Here is a 21,410-nt window from a genome sequence, read left to right as displayed (position 1 = left end):
ATGATGATGAATACCTTTTTGGGAAATCTAGGATTTTTGTATTTTGTTCTTCCGTTGCGCATGAGATGTCACCCCTAGATTTTTCTACACTTTCGATATGTGCCAATTTTATTATTCATAATGTCCTTTTATACTTTGGTATTTGTGGGATAACGTGAACCTTTGCTAAAAATTAAAAAGAAAGTTATGCTCTGTTGGGGCCCTTTTGACTTCACCCATATGTGGGTGGATGGAGCTCCTTATGACACCCCCCAAATCGGTAATATTATAATTGAACAATACATTCCAGGATCCAAACACATATTTGAGGATACTAAGAAAATATTTAAGTCATTCATATCCATAATTCTATACTTCATAAAACCTATGCAGTTTAAAATCATATACCACATCACTCGATGAATCATAAAATCTGAAACTAACTCACTAAGACAATAGCCACCCCATAAATCTATAAGTGTGGGATTCTACATAATTACAAAACTAATATTTACTACATGTTTCATATTATTGTGCAAATTAACTTAACATTTCAAAGTCTTAAACATGAGAGGTTATTTTAACTTTTATCGTAAGTTCAGATTTACCATCAATATTTTATTAGACACAAAGTATACTTATACAACAAAAACATATCATTCACTAAAGTTTTACCTAAAGTCTTCTAGCTTTCCACTACCTTAGCCCAATTTAAACATTCTAACGAGCAACAATCTATCCTAAAAAATTTATATAGCAACGAGATGAGCATATAAAGCTCAGTAAGCAACTAACAAATTCATGGTGAAAGAGGATATTTTCAAATAAATAAGTTACTAAATACAATGTAAGGATACAAGAGTTTATAGATAGCCACTTAACGAATGCAAAATTACAATATCATCTCACTTGAAGCATATTTTGTTCATAATAATTGAGTAAAAATTAGTTGGAGCAAATCATTGATGTAAGGAGCATTTCGGGGCATATTAATGGCCTATAAAATGTTTCAAAGTATATCAATGGCGGATGAAATATTTCAGAAAATATCAATGACGTATGAAACATTTCGTAGTATATCAATAGCATATGAAACATTTTAGAGCATAACAATGGTGGATGAAATATTTCAAAGCATATCAATGGTGGATTAAATATTTCAAAACATATCAATGGCGTATGAAATGCTTCAGAATATATTAATGGCATATGAAGCATTTTGAAGTATATCAATGGCAGACGAAATATTTTGGAGCATATCAATGGTATATGAGATATTTCGAAGCATATCAATAGCATATGAAATATTTCAGAATATATCAATGACATATGAAATATTTCGGAGTAAATCAATAGCGTATAAAATGTTTCGGAGCATATCAATAACAAATGAAACATTTCGGAGTATATAAATGACATAGGAAGCATTTCAGAGCATATCAAAGAACAAATACAAAATAGAAGCTCAAACGTCGCATTTGACGTTATATACATTTCATTCTTATCCAAAGCACATAACCAAAGCTTTGGATATCATATCAAACACATAGATGGTGAAGTGGGATCATAACATAATATAGTCCATCCATTTTTGAATGACCATCAAACGTAATCTAGAGCATCGCAAGCTCTAGGCACACATTCTTTACCATTTCTGGCAAAGGTCCAAATAATCCATTTATCATTTCTAGTAAAGTTTCATATTATCTCACAAACACCATAGTACAGAAGGGTATTGTGAATGATAAATTGGGACATATCGAAAACGCATGCGGAACAATAGAATGCATGTGTCTATACGAAACATTGCGATATAAACATGAACTTTATATAATAGATTCAGGTATGCAAATAACTGAAGGACAAAAGTATATAGGATTTTAAAGCAATAATATAAAGCTCAACTGAAGTAAAAAAATTTAGTTGAAAATTTTTGTCGATGTTTGCCCTTTTCTACTATATGTCGATGTTTGCGTTCGGCAGAGCCAACTAGCTGACGAGTATTCGGGGGAGACTTAAGTGTTGGATTCTACAAGCTGAGAGATAGGATGCCATGGCTTGATATTCACCGTCACCATCAGAGTATATTGTTTTGATTGTAGACTAAAAGTGATTTTTGACCAACTTTCGAAAGGTGGGAAAGATGGTGGAAACGTTAAATTTATGGTGAAGAGGATATAACCATATATACTTAGTAAAGTGATATACAAAAATGACATAAAATCTAAATTTGTCAAAAGATAGGATTGAAGTAGGACCCCAAACATTGGTATAAATAATTCAAATGGTTTAGATGAGGAAATGGAAGATGAGCCAAAGGGCTATCGATGACTTTTATTACTAAGACATACATCACAATGCATTATAGAACTATTTATAGAACTATTAGATTTAAAAATAGAAATAGAGTAATAATAAAGTAATTTATGCTAAATAAGGGACGAGGGATAACCAAGACGACGATGTCATACATCAATTGGAGTCGCAACGAAAGAATGAATAGTGGGCTGGGTTATTTATGGAGCTGATGGTCATTCGTAAATATTACCTCTATTCGGGCCTTAGACCAATGATGTCCCCGTACTTAAGTCCTTAATAAGAAAGGAATTAGGAAAAAATTCAATTGAAGTATTGTTATATTTATAAAATTGAGAAACATAAATGAGGTTGCATTTAATATGAGAGGCGCATAAAACATCATCGAGTGTAAATATAGTAGAATCCGAATTAAACGTTGTGGAACCAGTATGAGTTATAGAAAGTCCTTTACCATCACCGATTATGATATCTTCATCGTCGTGAAGAGACAAATTCTAAAGATCAACGGTGATGTGATGAGAGGCGCTAGAGTCGACAATCTAGTTGGACTGGCTAGTCATCGGAGTAGTTAGAAGATTTACCTGAGGCTAGTGTGATAGTGTAGGGAGGCGGGGTTGAGACCGATAAACTTTAGTTGAGTGTCTGATTTTATCACACAGTTGACAGACAACCCATCTTTATTGGCTTAGTGGGGTAGAATGCCAAGACAGATGATTATTGGAGTTGTCACTTTACGAGAAGTTATGATTAGGAGGATAGGGGGGTTTCGCATGGGACCCATGGGATCAAGATGTGTATTGGCCAAACCTTTGGAGATGTTTGTAAGGTACTGAGTACCCTTCCGCTTAGACTTGTGATTGACTTGAACTATGATAGTCGGTCCGGGTAGCTAGTCCTTACGCTTCAAATATGTCTCATAATAAATCAACTTATTATAGAGGTCTTCGAATGATACTGGCATGTCGCGTGCCCGAATTACAGTTGTCAATCCCTTGTAATTGTTTTCGAGACCATTAAAGGTATGGATGATAATCTCTTCGTCACATAGGGAATGACCTATCAAAGCCAAATCATCGATGATAACTTTGATATTTTATAGATAATCAGTGATAGTACTACTCTCTTGTTTTGTCACTATTAGCTTGGACAAAAGACTGAGCTTGTGAGTACGTAAATGATTTACCAAGGTTGTTTGTAGTTTAGACCACGTTTCGACAGCAGTCCCACATGAAGATATCAATGGAGCGATGAATCCAATAATTGAGGCTTGAATAGCTTAGAGAATAAGATGATCTTGACGCAACCACAATTTGTGAGCTGGATTTGGTATTGGACTGGATTCTCTGAGGATTTTGATCATTGGCGGATAACTGAAGGAGCCGTCAACGTAGCCTAACAAGTCGTATCCAAATAAGAGATTAGAAAATTGAGCCCGCCAGGATGCATAATTACCACTTTTGATAACTTAAAAGGGATTAGCGTGGCAACATTGATGAAGATAAGCCCTGTAGGAGAAATACTATGAGTCCCTGCATAAATAGTAACTCGAATATTAGAAGAAGAAAATGAAGACATCCCAGACTTTTTTTTGTTTTTTTTTTATTTTTTAAATAGTGATCTTCACAGAAGATGGAGGAGGGAGAGAGGAGGCTTGGGAGAAGAGCAAATTGTTGCTGTTGCGATAGAGAGGGCTGCTGCAGCTGCTACGGTAGAGAGGACTGTTGTGGCTGCTACGGTAGAGAGGACTGCTAAGGCAGAGGAAGCTACTATGGTAGAGGAAGTTGTTGCGGCTGTTGTGGGCCGGGAAGTGATTATGGAGATGTTGCAGCATCCTTGGGATGTTAGAGGCTGTAGCAGAGGAGACTACTGCGACTTCGAGCCAACTGGAGCCCGTAGGGGTGAAGAGAGGAGGAAGTATGGAAGAATGAAGCTCGTCCCAGTTCCTTCGTTCCTAGAGGAGGATCGTTGAAGAAGAATTGCAATCGGTGCAGTTCAAAGAGTAATGGCAAAGGAGGGTTGGTTGTAACCAGTGTAGATCGGTCGACGGCCAAGAACTGGTAATCGTCCTAGTTCCTTCATTCCTGGAGGAGGATCGTTGAAGAAGAACTACAATCGATGCAGTTCAGAGAGCAATGGGTGACCAAAAAGGGCGATAACACCCGCCACCTTGTACGCCAGCTGCTCCCGTAGGAAGGCTTCTACGGCAACTACGTGTACCCCATGGAATCCAGATGAGCATTGGGACCACACAAGGAGAAGATGTCCGCCATGCAAGGAGAAGACGGGAGAGTAGGCAACTGTGCCTCTCTATGTTATGCATGAGTTGCAGCCGTAGAGGCAGAAAAAAGATAGGAAAACCGGGAGAAGAGGAGGAGGAAGAGTAGAAGAAGGATTTGGGATTAAAACTTCTATAGATCAAAATATTTGAAAGGCAAGTATTCTAATCCAATTCTGCTATAATTTTATCTTTGCTTTTGCCTTGACTATAAGAAAATTTAAATAGTTCTAGCCTTGCAAATATCAAGATTCTGACTCTTCTATCTTGTTTTAGCTATAAATCTCTGCACTGATTTTTAATTGAGACAAAACTTATTTAATATGAATATAGATTTATAAAATTTTCTTTTAATAGCTTATTTGAAGGATTTGGAGTCAATTTGCTATCCCAAACATCTAAATGAATCAACCCTATAAATTCAGTAAAAAGGGATTGAAGTTTTTGATCTCTTAATACTAAACTACTTATAACTCCCTGTTGGAAACTCTAATTTATACAAAATATACTATAACATCCCATTAGTCCCACATCGGAAGTGGGGAATGTGTATGATTAGCTTATAAGGGCCTGATGAGTGTACTACGTTACCTTCCGCTTAAGCATTTTGGTCCGTGGTTGCAAGGACCAAAATGGAGTTATTGGCTAGTTAGCTCATCAGACCCAGGTCGTGACATTTGGTATCAGAGCCGACCTAGCATTTAGGCAGGGTGAGAGGGCTCGAGTAGAAAAGGGCTAGCTGTTAATCCTCACATGTACTATGCTAGGGTTCGATCTGGGTTATATGTCGGGCCTTGACGAGGTACTACGTTACCTCCCGCTTAAGCATTTTGGTCCGTGGTTGCAAGGACAAAAATGGAGTTATTGGCCAGTTAGCTCATCAGACCCGGGTCGTGACACATACTTTGTTGAAAACTAGACTCATAGATCTATCTTTTAGTGCTTAACTTGAAATAGTTAGAGTTTAATAACTTACCTAATCATCTATTGAATTCGATCCTATAGAGTTTGCAAAAACAGAGATTTTGTACTCTGACCTTTGGTTACCGAACTATTTGTAACTCTCTATTTGGAAAGTTCAATTCATATAAAACTTATTTTATCTAAAAGTAAATTGAAATATCTTTCCAATGATAACTTTCTTGAGTAAATTAGAGTATGATTAATAGTTTGAATTATTTATACAATGTTCCTCGTAGAATCTACTTGAATAGAACTTTCGTTAAATATACTTATACTAGTTTTATCTCTTTAGACATTGAATTCATTTAGCATTCTTTCTTCAATTGAGATATATATGATTGCTATATGCTCTTGCTCTAATTTTTTTTTCAAATTTGAATATATTTGTGAAAGATTATGTTTGCATTGTATTGACTCATAAATGCACATGTATGTTTTGTTATTTCGTATGTCCTTCCTGCTAGTTATAGGTACCCTATAAGCCAATTACGTGAGTAATAACATGTGTGATATGATATGCATTCATTTTGCTTATTATATTATTTGATATTTTATCACTTTATCTTGTATGCTGCGTATATTGTGATGTTCGTGGATCTGTGTAATGAGAATCAGATTACGATGAGATTATGATAATAATACTGATTCGCATTTAAACATAGACCATAAATAATCCCAGGTATTTATTACTCTAAAGGGACATCGAGATAACTAGGCAGACTAATATATTGTATACACATCTATACGATGAAGGCGATTGATCTCATAGCTGCTCGTGTGGGGACACTAGGAATACAATGTAGGTGCTCATTGGAGAATGAATTAACTAATTAATTCGCTTACGGAATGTTGGATGGTTGATGTTGCCTCATTATCAAATAGTAATTTCATCATCTTAGTGGTGTATCTGATCCTTAGACTTGAAATACTAAGGACGTCCTATATGAGTATTCCACTCTTTGATATTAGACTTATAGGTTTGCAAGTTTCAGATCTAACACAACCAGTTATCGGGAGTGACAATCAATCTTACAAGAGCTATTGAGTGTCAATAGAGGATCATTCGTTCTTTGTATCATGAGAGAAATATCTTATATATTCTTGTTTAAACAAATCCTTGGCTAGGGTCATTTGGATTAAGAGAAAAAGAGTACTCTGAGAGAATATGATTAAAGTGAGACTCGAGTAAAAACTGTATGGGCTTGATAGCACCATACCCGATATACAGTCTCTAGGATATTAGATAAATAATGGACTATATATACACAATAACTGAGGGCAGACATGTCTAATAGATTAGATTCTCCTATATCGTTTTGGGACTACGACATAGGGGTCTAGTATGTCCGTAGTCAATGAGTCAAGTGAGTTCTTATGAAAATAATAATTCACTGAGCCAAAAGGAGTTTTGACAAGTATATGACTCATGATAACTCGATATTGGGCCTAGAGGGTCACATACATATGGTAGGTGTTGCGATGAGTAGAGGTTCGAATGTGAAATATCTACCGGAGGCCCTATCTTATTGGAAATCCAATAATCCCATGAATTATTGGATCCTATATATGAGATCCAATAAGAGCTAATGAGAGATTATTGGATATAAATCCACTAATCTAAGATGCTTATATAGTTGGATGAGGATACAGTACCCAAAAGGGTAGAATCCATTAGGGTTAAGTTGATAGAGGACCTCTATAAATATGAGGGAACCAAAGGTCTATAAGCTAGTCCTTATTGGTTGCCACCTTCTATTCTCCTTTCCCCGTATCTTCCTCAGCCAGCAAGTATAGATATTTGGATAGCGATTTAAGAAGCGTCTTCGTAGCCCCTATCGTATGGAGAACCGTTAGAGAGGATATTTGACCTCCTTCATCCTCTCTCAGAGATTTGTAGTATTTTAGAGATATACGATCTCCCTAATTAACACAACTATCTCACATGTAGTTTTAAGTTTTGCGAGTTTTTACGCACCAATCTTCGTATGATGATGAATACCTTTTTGGGAAATCTAGGATTTTTGTATTTTGTTCTTCCGTTGCGCATGAGATGTCACCCCTAGATTTTTCTACACTTTCGATATGTGCCAATTTTATTATTCATAATGTCCTTTTATACTTTGGTATTTGTGGGATAACGTGAACCTTTGCTAAAAATTAAAAAGAAAGTTATGCTCTGTTGGGGCCCTTTTGACTTCACCCATATGTGGGTGGATGGAGCTCCTTATGACACCCCCCAAATCGGTAATATTATAATTGAACAATACATTCCAGGATCCAAACACATATTTGAGGATACTAAGAAAATATTTAAGTCATTCATATCTATAATTCTATACTTCATAAAACCTATGCAGTTTAAAATCATATACCACATCACTCGATGAATCATAAAATCTGAAACTAACTCACTAAGACAATAGCCACCCCATAAATCTATAAGTGTGGGATTCTACATAATTACAAAACTAATATTTACTACATGTTTCATATTATTGTGCAAATTAACTTAACATTTCAAAGTCTTAAACATGAGAGGTTATTTTAACTTTTATCGTAAGTTCAGATTTACCATCAATATTTTATTAGACACAAAGTATACTTATACAACAAAAACATATCATTCACTAAAGTTTTACCTAAAGTCTTCTAGCTTTCCACTACCTTAGCCCAATTTAAACATTCTAACGAGCAACAATCTATCCTAAAAAATTTATATAGCAACGAGATGAGCATATAAAGCTCAGTAAGCAACTAACAAATTCATGGTGAAAGAGGATATTTTCAAATAAATAAGTTACTAAATACAATGTAAGGATACAAGAGTTTATAGATAGCCACTTAACGAATGCAAAATTACAATATCATCTCACTTGAAGCATATTTTGTTCATAATAATTGAGTAAAAATTAGTTGGAGCAAATCATTGATGTAAGGAGCATTTCGGGGCATATTAATGGCCTATAAAATGTTTCAAAGTATATCAATGGCGGATGAAATATTTCAGAAAATATCAATGACGTATGAAACATTTCGTAGTATATCAATAGCATATGAAACATTTTAGAGCATAACAATGGTGGATGAAATATTTCAAAGCATATCAATGGTGGATTAAATATTTCAAAACATATCAATGGCGTATGAAATGCTTCAGAATATATTAATGGCATATGAAGCATTTTGAAGTATATCAATGGCAGACGAAATATTTTGGAGCATATCAATGGTATATGAGATATTTCGAAGCATATCAATAGCATATGAAATATTTCAGAATATATCAATGACATATGAAATATTTCGGAGTAAATCAATAGCGTATAAAATGTTTCGGAGCATATCAATAACAAATGAAACATTTCGGAGTATATAAATGACATAGGAAGCATTTCAGAGCATATCAAAGAACAAATACAAAATAGAAGCTCAAACGTCGCATTTGACGTTACATACATTTCATTCTTATCCAAAGCACATAACCAAAGCTTTGGATATCATATCAAACACATAGATGGTGAAGTGGGATCATAACATAATATAGTCCATCCATTTTTGAATGACCATCAAACGTAATCTAGAGCATCGCAAGCTCTAGGCACACATTCTTTACCATTTCTGGCAAAGGTCCAAATAATCCATTTATCATTTCTAGTAAAGTTTCATATTATCTCACAAACACCATAGTACAGAAGGGTATTGTGAATGATAAATTGGGACATATCGAAAACGCATGCGGAACAATAGAATGCATGTGTCTATACGAAACATTGCGATATAAACATGAACTTTATATAATAGATTCAGGTATGCAAATAACTGAAGGACAAAAGTATATAGGATTTTAAAGCAATAATATAAAGCTCAACTGAAGTAAAAAAATTTAGTTGAAATAAATTTCCAAAGAGATAAAACAAGAATAAGCGAAATCAATCAAAGCTCGATTCTGATAGAATTTGAGAGGCATATTTCATAAATTATTGGATAACTAATTATATTCTAATTTATATAAAATATAGGTCATTTGAAAGATGTATCAATCTAGTTTTAGATAAATCATGTTTTGTATGAATAGGAGTTTCCAACAAGGAGTTATAACTAATTTAGTAACCAAAGGTCAGAGAACATTATCTCTATTTTGCAGAATTCATATAGTTGATTAGAACATATGATTTAATAGGCATTTATACTCCAAATCTTTCAAATCAGATATGCACAAAAAGGTTTATGAGTCTAGCCTATGATAAATCATGTTTTGTATAAATCAGAGTTTTTAATAGAGAATTATAAGCAAGAGAGCACTGAAATGTCAAAACCAACAATCTTTGTTTTACAAATTTCATAGGGTCAGTTGAAATAATAGTTTGGATAGGTAAATAGACTCCAAATTTACCATTTTGATGTCAAAAGAAAGAGCTTTGAGTCATTTTTGGATGAATTTATTTCTCCTAAATCTAAAATTGGTGCATAAAGTTATGGCTAGAATAATATAGAAAGGTCAAATCTCAAAAAAAATTTATATTTATAGTTTTATTCCTAATCGATAGAAATATGATGTATGAAGCCAAAATCTTCCAAAGTTTTTAGAATTAAGATGAAATCAAAGATCAATATTTTTGTAGGAAGGAGTTAGAACACTTGCTTTGCATCAAGCCAAATCAAAGCTTTCTTCCTACTTCAATTTATCTTCCCTTCTCTTCTCAATCCTATGTTGGATGTAGCAGGTTTTTCTCCTTTAGTTTCTCCTCTAATGGATTAGATTTGGCTAATATAAGAATTGCAAGATGGCAAGGAAAGAGGCTTATGTGTCATCTATAGAATAAACTTATGTGGCACCAACCTTAGGTTAGCTAATGACACATACGCATTATTTAAAAAAAAAAACCTAATATGAATCTTTCATAAATTATATTATATTTTTAATATTTATATTTAGGTCCCTACATTACAAATAGACCATTATATTTTAAAAATGATGGATGTTACACTCCCAAACATGAAAAAAATCTATCTAGTGGTCATCCAGAAATAAATGAATCATATTTTGTCTATGATCCTACTTCATCTTCTATGTGTTTGATATGATATCCAAATTTTGGTTATGCGTTTTTATGTGTGCTTTGGATAAAAATGGAATAAATGCAACGTCAAATACGATATTTAAGCTTTTGTTTCATATTTATTCTTTCATATGCTCCAAAACATTTTATATATCATTAATATGCTCCAAAATATTTTATATGCCATTGATATTCTCCGAAACATTTCATACGCCATTGATGTGCTTGGAAATATTTCATACGCCAACGATATGCTCCAAAACATTTCATACACTATTAATATGCTCCGAAACATTTTATATGCCATTGATATATTTCAAAATATTTCATATGGTATTGATATGCTCTGAAATGCTTCTACATCATTAATATGCTTCAATTATTTTTAACTCCATTTGTTATAATCCAAATATATTTTGAATGAAATGACAATTATGATTCTGCATCTAATGATATGATATCTATGAACTCTTATATACTTATATACTTGCCTTGCATTTTTATACCAAGCTTACTTAAAACTTCTCCTATTGTCCTTAATATGTTTATTACTTGCTCAGTAGCTCATTACGTTGCTATATATAAATTTTTTAGGTTAGCTTATCACATACTAAGATGTTTGAATTGAGTTAAGGTAATAGAAAGTTATTCAGATTTTGGATAAGTCTTTTTTGGTTGATATATTATGATTATTGTATAAGCATATATTTTGTATGTAATAATGTTGTCAACTCATTTGAATTGATATATCATATAAAAATTTTAAAAGACCTATCATATTTGAATTTTTGGAATGTTAAGTTTAGCCTATAATTATATGAACTTACGGTAAATGGTTAGAGTTCTGATACTATAAACTCTTATGCTTGTGAATTCATAAGTGTGGTTAATGTTTTATTAATTGGTATCTCTTTTTTTATTATTGACTCCATGATATAATTATTTTAAAAATAATAAAAATATAATTTTACTAAATATAATCTCTTAATTACTAATTATATTCTTTATTTCTCACAATCCCTTGATTGGTTTGGAACATGACAGCTCATATTATTATGTCTTTCAAGCTATTACATAAACACTTCAAATATCATCTTTTAGGTTTACAATACTCTATCTCTTAAGTCCTAAAAATATTAAATCAATTTAATAAATACAAAAAAAAATATTTTTTTTACCTTCTTCTCTTTAATATTTATTAAATGATAAATTAAAAATATTTATAGAGGAATATTTAAAAAATAATAAAAATTTTAGAAGTAGAATTATAATGGGATTGCCAATTTAAACTTCCTAAAAATGATCATTATGGTTTTTATTCGATAAATTGCCTTCAATCAAAACTGTAGAAGTGTCAAAAAAAAAAAATCCCAATCCCATCACCATCCAGATGATGCGTTCTCCCCGCATCTTGAGGCGGGTACCTCCACAATCGTCGTTTGTCCCTTAGGTGACTCCCGAGGAGGAGAGAGCGTCAGCAAGAGTGAGTGCCTGCCGCTGCTGCCGACCCGAGAATCGCCGGTGGGTGATCATCGCGGCATAGAAGCGGAAGACATACATTCAGGGAATGTCGGAGGAGAAGCCGCCGGATTGGCTGCCGGACGGATGGATCATGGAGGTCCGGAGGGGGAAGAAGGGCTTCACCTATCGAGTAACCCCACCACTTCTCTCCTTTCTTGAACGGATCTTTTTCCTGTTCTAGCCGTTCATCTGGTGATACTATGTAATTTTCATCTTCTGTTTGTTCCTCTTCCGCGGTCATCTCGGTTTGCTCCTGAATCCGGTTCTTTACTCGTCGGTTTTGGTGAGGAAGGGCTACGTGACGGGAATCGTTGCAAAAACCTCTTCTATTCTGAACGATCAATAATAGCTGACTGGTAGCCACAATTGTTGCAGGAAGATGAAGTCAGGAAGTTCGTTGCTTCACTCTGGCCTAACAACTTCCACTCTTTAGCTTATTACCAGTTTGAGAAGGATTCCAAATTAAGTGCAGTTGTACTTAGAATTTGTGTGGTTGAACTGAATTAAGTATCTACTTCACATTGGGCACTTGTTAAAGATAGTTTAGTGTTAACTTTGTGTTACTAAAAGCACACAGTCAATATTCATGACTTTTAACCACTGTTTCATCGTGATCTCAGATATCATAAATAAGATTTCAAATATTTGGTTGATTTGCTAACCATAGTTGGAGAGACGATCAAATAAATGATTTCCTGCAGGGATTTAGTGTCAGTTATAATTTCAGTTTCAACTCCAAGGAAAGAGTTTCCATTGCACAATTTTGCAAATTTGTTGGTTTTCACAGCTTTGGAGGTTCTTGATTGATCTGAATTGAGATTGGCAGTTTCCCCAAGAAAGGGTCACTGAAAAGAGATCTCAATGTAAAGAAATTAATGGGATTGGTGCTTATTTTTATGGTTTCTGAAATTTGGTGGTTTTGATCAAGCCTGCTAATGATTTCAGTGGTTTTGACTTTTGAGCAAACGAGAGTTTCTAATTCGGACTGAGAAATGTTGATTCATTTCACTTGATTCAGTTTCTGGTTAAAGCTCAAACGCTCGTTTTTTTCTCTGGAATCTTAGTGGTGTTGAAAATCATCAATTTGGATGGCTCAATTTGACAGTATAATAGGCTTTATGGCATATCCATGTATACTTTGCATGTGAAACCCATATGATTAATTTAGCCATCATGAAAACTTGGAAATATTATATTTGAAGGTCATGTATGCCATATGCATATCTTGCTAACTTGGTAATACTATATTTGAACTTGTGCTGAAAGACACCAACATCTTGGTCTATTCTTGTTGTATGTAAGGTCCAGTCTGTAACATGAATTGACATGTTTAACGAATCAAGCCATAAAAAAAGAGGACAGAACTGAACATAAGAGGTGTTGAAAATTTAGTGAAAACCCTTCTTTGGAAACTTCAAACCTTAGGTTCTATTTTAAAACTCTCAATGTTAGGTTGGTCATATAAGTAAGAAGACACGATGGTTTTTGTGGAAGTAGCTTGATCTGTTTTGCTAAATGGGCTACTCTTAGCAAACATTGTTTTGGAAAAAATCATAAGGAATCCACCTGCTCATTGAAACATCTAATTTTCTTTTCTGATCTTGTCACAAAACAGACTACAGTTAATCATGAACCATTGAATTTCTTTTTTTACTATTGGATACATTTCAAGATGGTTCAGCTGTTGCAACATGCTTGCATAAACTGGATCTTCGATGTTAATAAATAGATGATCATCAATACCTGCCATTTTTCATAATGGAACAACTTATTTGCATTATCACTTTCATGTAGTATATTGTGACTGATGACTCAGTCCCTGCATCAAAAAATCTGTCCTGCTTTATTGACTATGAGATATTACTGGTAACTCAATATATGCCAAAATGACCTGCATTCAGGTTCACATCTTGGTTAATTTTTCAAAATTAGAACTTGCAATTATACACCACAAAATCTCTATGCATATGATTGGCTTCAGTTATTTTTTTCGATGGTCTATTAATTATAGCAGAATCATCCAAACACCTTTTCCCTTTACAGGTTAATTTTAGCTCTTTGCTTGCTTTTCCCATCTTCCACATCAAATGCAGACATTCATTTGTGATGGTGGTTTTTCCTTTCTGGTTTTAGACACGGCATAGGATTTTAACTACATGTTCATGGCTACTATGCTAAAGTCAAGGAATATTGTCATCCCAGTCATAATTTAGTTCTATTTATTCAGGCAGTACAACTGGTTCTTCTTGATATGAAAAATTACTATAAGAAAGGTAACTTCTAAGCATGCATCTTCTAATAGCCTTTATTTAATAAGGTTAGAAAGCATGACTCAATATTTAATGTGCTATTTCCATTTCCATCGAATCGTGTTCTTTATTGCAGTTCTTTTCATCCCCTTTTACTCAAATGCTCATAATGATAGTCATTTTTTGTATTATTGATATTCCTTATATGTACTTGAAGATTTATATGTGCTCCTTATGCTGATTTTTTGTGAAATGAAGAACATGCCGTAGGTTGTGACTGAAAAAGGAATCCCTGTAAGCATGACAAGCAAGCCTTTGATTTTTGTTTTCTATTGCAGTATTACACATTTTCCATATCTGAGTACACATTCTGTTCAAAAGAGAAAGTTATCCACTATCTCAACATTGTAGCAGCTGCATTGTAATCACATCAAATATTTAAGTTAGGAATTGATTTTCTTTCCTTACTTGTTATTATAATTTAAGGAAATCTTAATCTACTTCCTTGTTTGTTGATATTAATTAAGGAAATAACTAGTAAGTATTCCAAATATGTTGATATCATATTTGTTAGTATATTAAATGAAAATAATTTATATTAAATAAATACGAAAATTAAAATTTATTTCCCTCCTCCTATTTAAAGGGAGGGATTTCTCTCCTTCGTTCCTCACCTAGTCGAGCCTGACAGCGGGAGGAACGAGGAGTTACACCCTATTGATAAGAGAACGAGGAGTTACACCCTGTTGACAAGAGGTAGGTTTCCCTGCCTTTCTTAAATTTAAAAGTTTTAGTTTTTATTTTAATTCTTTGAATGTTGAAAGCTTTATTATTACATTAAAGTTATTTATCAATTCTTTAAATGTTAAATTTTTTTATTATTATTACATTAAAGTAATCGCTTGTATAATGTTGACCCATGATTAAGTTTTTATTGTAGATTTAAAGATGTTAAAAATTTATATGTTTTATCTGATATTTCCTGATATTATTGTTTATCCTTAATCTTATCTGGATTAAAATATATTAGATTAAAATATGTTATCTAAAATCTTTTGTGATATTATTAATTTGAAATTTAAAATATGCTATTCTGAATGATTTAGAATTTGACTAGAATATGTTGAAATTTTATATGTATTGAAAGCATAATTTTTATGTGAATTTAGAAGGTTATTTCATTATATTAAAGTTTGTCTTTTAATGTATTATGATTTCCATTCAAATTAGAATGTTATTTCCTTGTTTTAAAGCTTATCTCCTTATCTATCATTCAATGCGTTATTATGTTTTTTGTTTATATTGCTAATTAATATATGCTGCGGTATGAAATTATATATTATTTGGATTGAAATTGCTCACAGGCCAGGCCCAACCCATAGGTCAGGCCACAGCCTATTGGTTAGGCCTAATCAGATTAGGCCCAGCCCGTAGGCCAGGCCCAACCCACGGATCAGGCCTTGGCCCGTAGGCTAACCCAGCCTAACCATCATAGGCGGTCACATGTGATGCACATGACCAGTCCATGGGCCAAGGCTGGGCCAGCTTTGTGTGATGCATGCCCAGTCATGTATAATGCACATGACTAGTAGATGAGCTGGCTTAATCTAGCTCAATATTATTGTTGGATTTGAGCCCAAGTATTGATTGAACTAAACTAGGCTTGATTAGTCTAGATCAATTCAGGGTGATTCCAAATTGATTGACTTATTCAAGTTAGTTTAACCAAAATTGAACCTAATCTAATCCAAATTATACTAGTCTAGGGTGGTTCCAGACCAGTTAAATAAGGATCAGAGATCGGTTCAGTTAGGTCCTAGTAAATTGAGTTCAATTGGATCAATTGAACTAGAGTTCAAGTCAATTGAGGGCTAATTTATATTATTTGGTATTGATGATATTTGAAAGAAATGTTTAAATGTATTATTTCATCCCTATATGGACATGACTAGTGTGAGATTATGTTATTTCCCTGCCAAGGGCAGGTAGGGCGATTCCCTTCGGGGATTAGCGGGCCGTCAGACGTGGTGGTTGGACGGTTCCTCTATCCGCTGTTGGGAGGAACGTGTCCCCACTTTGGCGGGTGTCGGACACCACTCCATCCGCTGTTGGGAGTGTGATATGAGTCTGCCTCCATCCGCTGTTGGGAGAACACAAACTCATCCCGTAGGATAAAGCCTCTCCATCCGCTGTTGGGGGAGTGCTCCTTCGGGTATTTGATATACGCCAATGGGATGATTGATTGAATTTTGGTCATGTATTTATCTTGATTTGACTTTTGGGGTTCCTACTCAGCGTTGCTGAATTTTCTTTGTTTTTGATTTTCAGAGCAGCCTCCCTCTAGTACTAAATCAGATTCCAATGGAGAGCGGACCTTTCTCTACCGCTAGGTAGAGCCACTTGGATGACTCTTGAAGTTAACATCACTATGTTTACTTTTCTATTTGTAATTTGATGAATAAATGAATTGTAATAAATGGTTATAGATGATGAATAAAGTGATGTTTATCTATTTGGCCTATGTGGAAATAAATAAAAATAAATAAAAAAATTCAGGATGTGACATCTTTTTATGGTATCAGAGCATGGTCTAGGGCTTGTAGGTGTATTAGGTCCCTTGATTAACTTTAATCGATGATTGTTTTTAACCTATTATCGGAGTAATAGAGTCAATTCTAGAGATTAGTGGTCCTGTCACTCGTGGTGCTCATGGTTGCAATGCTATTGGTTTACGCGCTCGGAGAGGTGTTCAAACAAATAATAACTTGGAAGCTCCACGCATCGTAGAGCAAACCTAGTCCTCTCGTACACCTATCACTAATTATGGGCCAATTTCTCCGACTTCGCAGAATGCCCCTCATGCCCCATCACCCGTCAATGCTCAAGATGACGTACACGGAGTCCTCAATGCTATTAGGGGATACTTTGAGCATCAGGAAGAACGAGATGAAATTCCACGAGGTAGGAATAATACCTTAGATCACTTTAAGAGATTGGGACCACCAATTTTTAGGGCAAGCTAGATCCAATCTTTGCTGAACGTTGGATTCGTCAAGTGGAAAAGACATTCGAAGCTATCAAATGTAGGGAAAATCAAAAAGTGTCTTTCGCTTCTTTCATTTTGGAAGGGAAGGCAGACACTTTGTGGACCTAAAAACGGAGGATATTAGAGGCAGGAGGTAATGTGGTAACTTAGGAGCAGTTTAAAGATGCATTTTATGAGTAGTTCTTTCCTGATTCAATTCGCTTTGAGAAACAACAAGAGTTCCTTAGCATCCACCAAGGAAATAGAACTGTAATGGAATATGATCATCATTTCACTGAGTTGGCTCAGTTCTCTCCATATATTGCTTTTAATGAATGTCCAAGAGCTTTTGGAAAAGGGTTTTATTCGACCCAGTATATCACTTTGGGGTGCCCCTGTCCTATTTGTGAAGAAGAAAGATGGATCTATGCGACTATGCATCGATTATAGACAACTCAACCAAGTGACCATAAAGAATAAATATCCTCTTCCCCGAATAGATGACCTGTTTGATCAACTTCAAGGTACTCGGGTATACTCAAAGATTGATTTGAGATCCGGGTATCATCAACTGAAGATAAGGGAAGGAGACATACATGAGACATATAAAAAACTGTCTTTAGAACAAGATATGGTCATTATGAATTCTTAGTAATGCCTTTTGGACTCACAAATGCACCAGCTGCCTTCATGGATCTTATGAATAGGGTGTTCCACTCATATCTTGATAAATTTGTAATTGTGTTCATTGATGATATCCTGATCTACTCCAAAAGCATAGCAGAGCATGAACACCATCTTAAGATAGTTCTGGAAGTCCTAAGGCAAGAGAAACTATATGCCAAGTTAAGCAAGTGCAACTTCTGGCTCAATGAAATTATGTTTCTCGGTCATGTAATTTCGAGCGCTGGTATATCTGTTGACCCTCACAAGATTGAAGCTGTGATAAAATGGAAGCAGCCTTCTAATGTTTCAGAGATTAGAAGCTTCTTGGGTTTGGCTGGATACTATAGAAGATTCGTAGAAGGTTTTTCAAAAATAGCAACACCATTGACCAAGTAGACACAAAAGAATATAAAATTCATATGAGATGATAAATGTCAACAAAGTTTTCAAGAATTGAAGAAGAAATTAACCAGTGCTCCTATCTTAGTGATTCCTTCAGGGGGAGAAGGTTTTGTAGTGTATAGTGATGCCTCTCTACAAGGGCTTGGTTGCGTTCTAATGCAAAGCGAGAGGGTAGTTACTTATGCATCGAGGCAATTAAAGCCTCATGAAAAGAACTATCCTACTCATGACTTAGAGCTAGCAACTATCATTTTTACACTGAAAATTTGGAGGCATTATCTCTATGGACAGACTTTCGAAATCTTCACAGATCATTAGAGTCTCAAATATATTTTCACACAGAAAGATTTAAATATGAGACAAAGAAGGTGGTTGGACTTTCTAAAGGATTATGATTTTAATATCAACTACCATCTTAGGAAAGCTAATGTAGTTGCTGATGCCTTAAGCAGAAATACCTATAGTCTTGTAGCCTATATGAATATTCAAAAGAATTCTATGATGACAGAGTTAGCAGACTTAAAACTTAAACTTTTATCGGAGACAAATAAAGGTTTTTTTGTGTGTTTGATGGCATAATCATTTTTGGTGGAAAAGGTTAAAGAAGGTCAAAAGGAAGATACATATCTTCAAATGATAGTTAAGGAAATAGCTCAAGGATCTAGACCTAAATTCCTTCAAGCCGAAGATGGTTCTATTACATTCCACAATCGACTTTGTGTTCCTGAAAACCATCCAGTAAAGATGCAATTATTAGAGGAGGCACATAGATCAAAATTTAATATCCATCCCGGGACTACTAAGATGTATCGAGATTTACGCCAAAACTATTGGTGGCGTAGTATGAAGAGAGATATAATAGAGTTTGTTTCTAAATGTTTAATATGCCAACAGGTGAAGATAGAACATCGAGTACCTGCGGGAAAGTTGCAAAGGATTTCGATTCCTGAATGGAAGTGGGAGCAAGTCACTATGGATTTTGTGACAGGATTACCCAAGACTGTGAAAGGATATGATGGAATTTGGGTAATAGTAGACAGACTTACTAAATCTACTCACTTCCTCCCTATTAACAAAAAGTATTCATTGGATAAACTAGCAAGCTTATATATTAAGGAAATTATTCAATATCATGGGGTGCCAGTTAGCATTATCTCATATAGAGATCCAAGATTCACCTCTAAGTTTTGGGGAAGTCTACAAAAATCTTTGGGCACACAGTTAAAGTTTAGTACAGCCTTTCACCCCCAAACTGATGGTCAATCTGAAAGGACAATACAAACTCTTGAAGATCTCTTAAGAGCATGTACTTTAGACTTTGGTGGGAGTTGGGATATGCACTTACATCTAATTGAGTTTTCTTATAATAATAGTTACCACTCTAGTATACAGATGGCTCCATTTGAAGCTCTTTATGGAAGAAAGTGCAGATCACCTGTATATTGGGATGAGGTAGGAGAACGGAAACTTTTGGGGCCTTAATTAATTCAAAAAAATGCTGTTAATATTCGAATTATACGCCAAAGATTATTAACAGCTCAAAGTCGTCAGAAAAGTTATGCAGATCGAAGGCGAAGAGATTTAGAGTTCGAAGTTGGTGAGCACGTCTTCTTAAAGGTATCGCCAACCAAGGGAGTTATGAGGTTTGGTCAAAGGGAAAGTTAGCCCCAAGATTTATTGGCCCATTTGAGATCTTACAAAAGGTTGGGCCTGTAGCATACAGATTGGCATTGCCCCCGGCTTTGGCTAGCATCCATTATGTATTCCACATGTCAATGCTTCGAAGATATATCAGGGATCCATCACATGTCATATCTTACCAACCTCTACAATTACGAGATGATGCCACTTTTAGAGAACAACTAACCCAGATCTTGGAAAGAAAAGAACATGTTCGAAGGAACAAAATTATACCTTTGGTAAAGATTTGTTGGCAACACCATTCAGACCAAGAGGCAAGATGGGAAAGAGAAGAAAATATACGAGAGCAGTATCCTCATCTATTCTATTAAGGTAAGCTAAATTTTGGGACCAAATTTCCTATAGGAGGGGAGAAATGTAATCACATCAAATATTTAAGTTAGGAATTAATTTTCTTTCCTTACTTGTTATTATAATTTAAGGAAATCTTAATCTACTTCCTTGTTTGTTGATATGAATTAAGGAAATAACTAGTAAGTATTCCAAATATGATGATATCATATTTGTTAGTATATTAAATGGAAATAATTTATATTAAATAAATATGAAAATTAAAATTTATTTCCCTTAATAGAGGCTCACCTCCTCCTATTTAAAGGGAGGGATTTCTCTTCTTCGTTCCTCACCTAATCGAGCATGACAGCGGGAGAACGAGGAGTTACACCCTGTTGACAAGAGAACGAGGAGTTACACCCTATTGACAAGAGATATGTTTCCCTGCCTTTCTTAAATTTAAAAGTTTTAGTTTTTATTTTGATTCTTTGAATGTTGAAAGCTTTATTATTACATTAAAGTTATTTATCAATTCTTTAAATGTTAAATATTTTTTTTTATTACATTAAAGTAATCGCTTGTATAATGTTGACCCATGATTAAGTTTTTATTGTAGATTTAAAGATGTTAAAAATTTATATGTTTTATCTGATATTTCCTGATATTATTGTTTATCCTTAATCTTATCTGGATTAAAATATTATTAGATTAAAATATGTTATCTAAAATCTTTTGTGATATTCATTAATTTGAAATTTAAAATATGCTATTCTGAATGATTTAGAATTTGACTAGAATATGTTGAAATTTTATATGTATTGAAAGCATGATTTTTATGTGAATTTAGAAGGTTATTTCATTATATTAAAGTTTATGTCTTTTAATGTATTATGATTTCCATTCAAATTAGAATGTTATTTCCTTGTTTTAAAGCTTATCTCCTTGTCTATCATTCAATGCGTTATTATGTTTTTTGT

At 34.2% G+C, this 21,410-nt stretch overlaps 1 protein-coding gene across 1 annotated transcript in view; it reads left to right on the top strand.

Annotated features, from left to right (window-relative positions):
* Positions 1–11,958: 11,958 nt before the first annotated feature.
* LOC103998509 (uncharacterized) overlaps positions 11,959–21,410 on the top strand; it is a 61,325-nt gene continuing 51,873 nt past the window's right edge. The window contains exon 1 of the mRNA XM_065126349.1: positions 11,959–12,247. Coding sequence (XP_064982421.1) covers positions 12,164–12,247 — 84 coding nt within the window. The 5' untranslated portion in view covers positions 11,959–12,163. The remainder of the gene's footprint in view (positions 12,248–21,410) is intronic.

Source organism: Musa acuminata, chromosome BXJ2-9, assembly GCF_036884655.1.
Source record: "Musa acuminata AAA Group cultivar baxijiao chromosome BXJ2-9, Cavendish_Baxijiao_AAA, whole genome shotgun sequence".
Lineage (NCBI taxonomy): Eukaryota > Viridiplantae > Streptophyta > Magnoliopsida > Zingiberales > Musaceae > Musa > Musa acuminata.
Note: the sequence above shows the minus strand (reverse complement) of the source record. Positions and strands in the feature narration are given on the sequence as shown.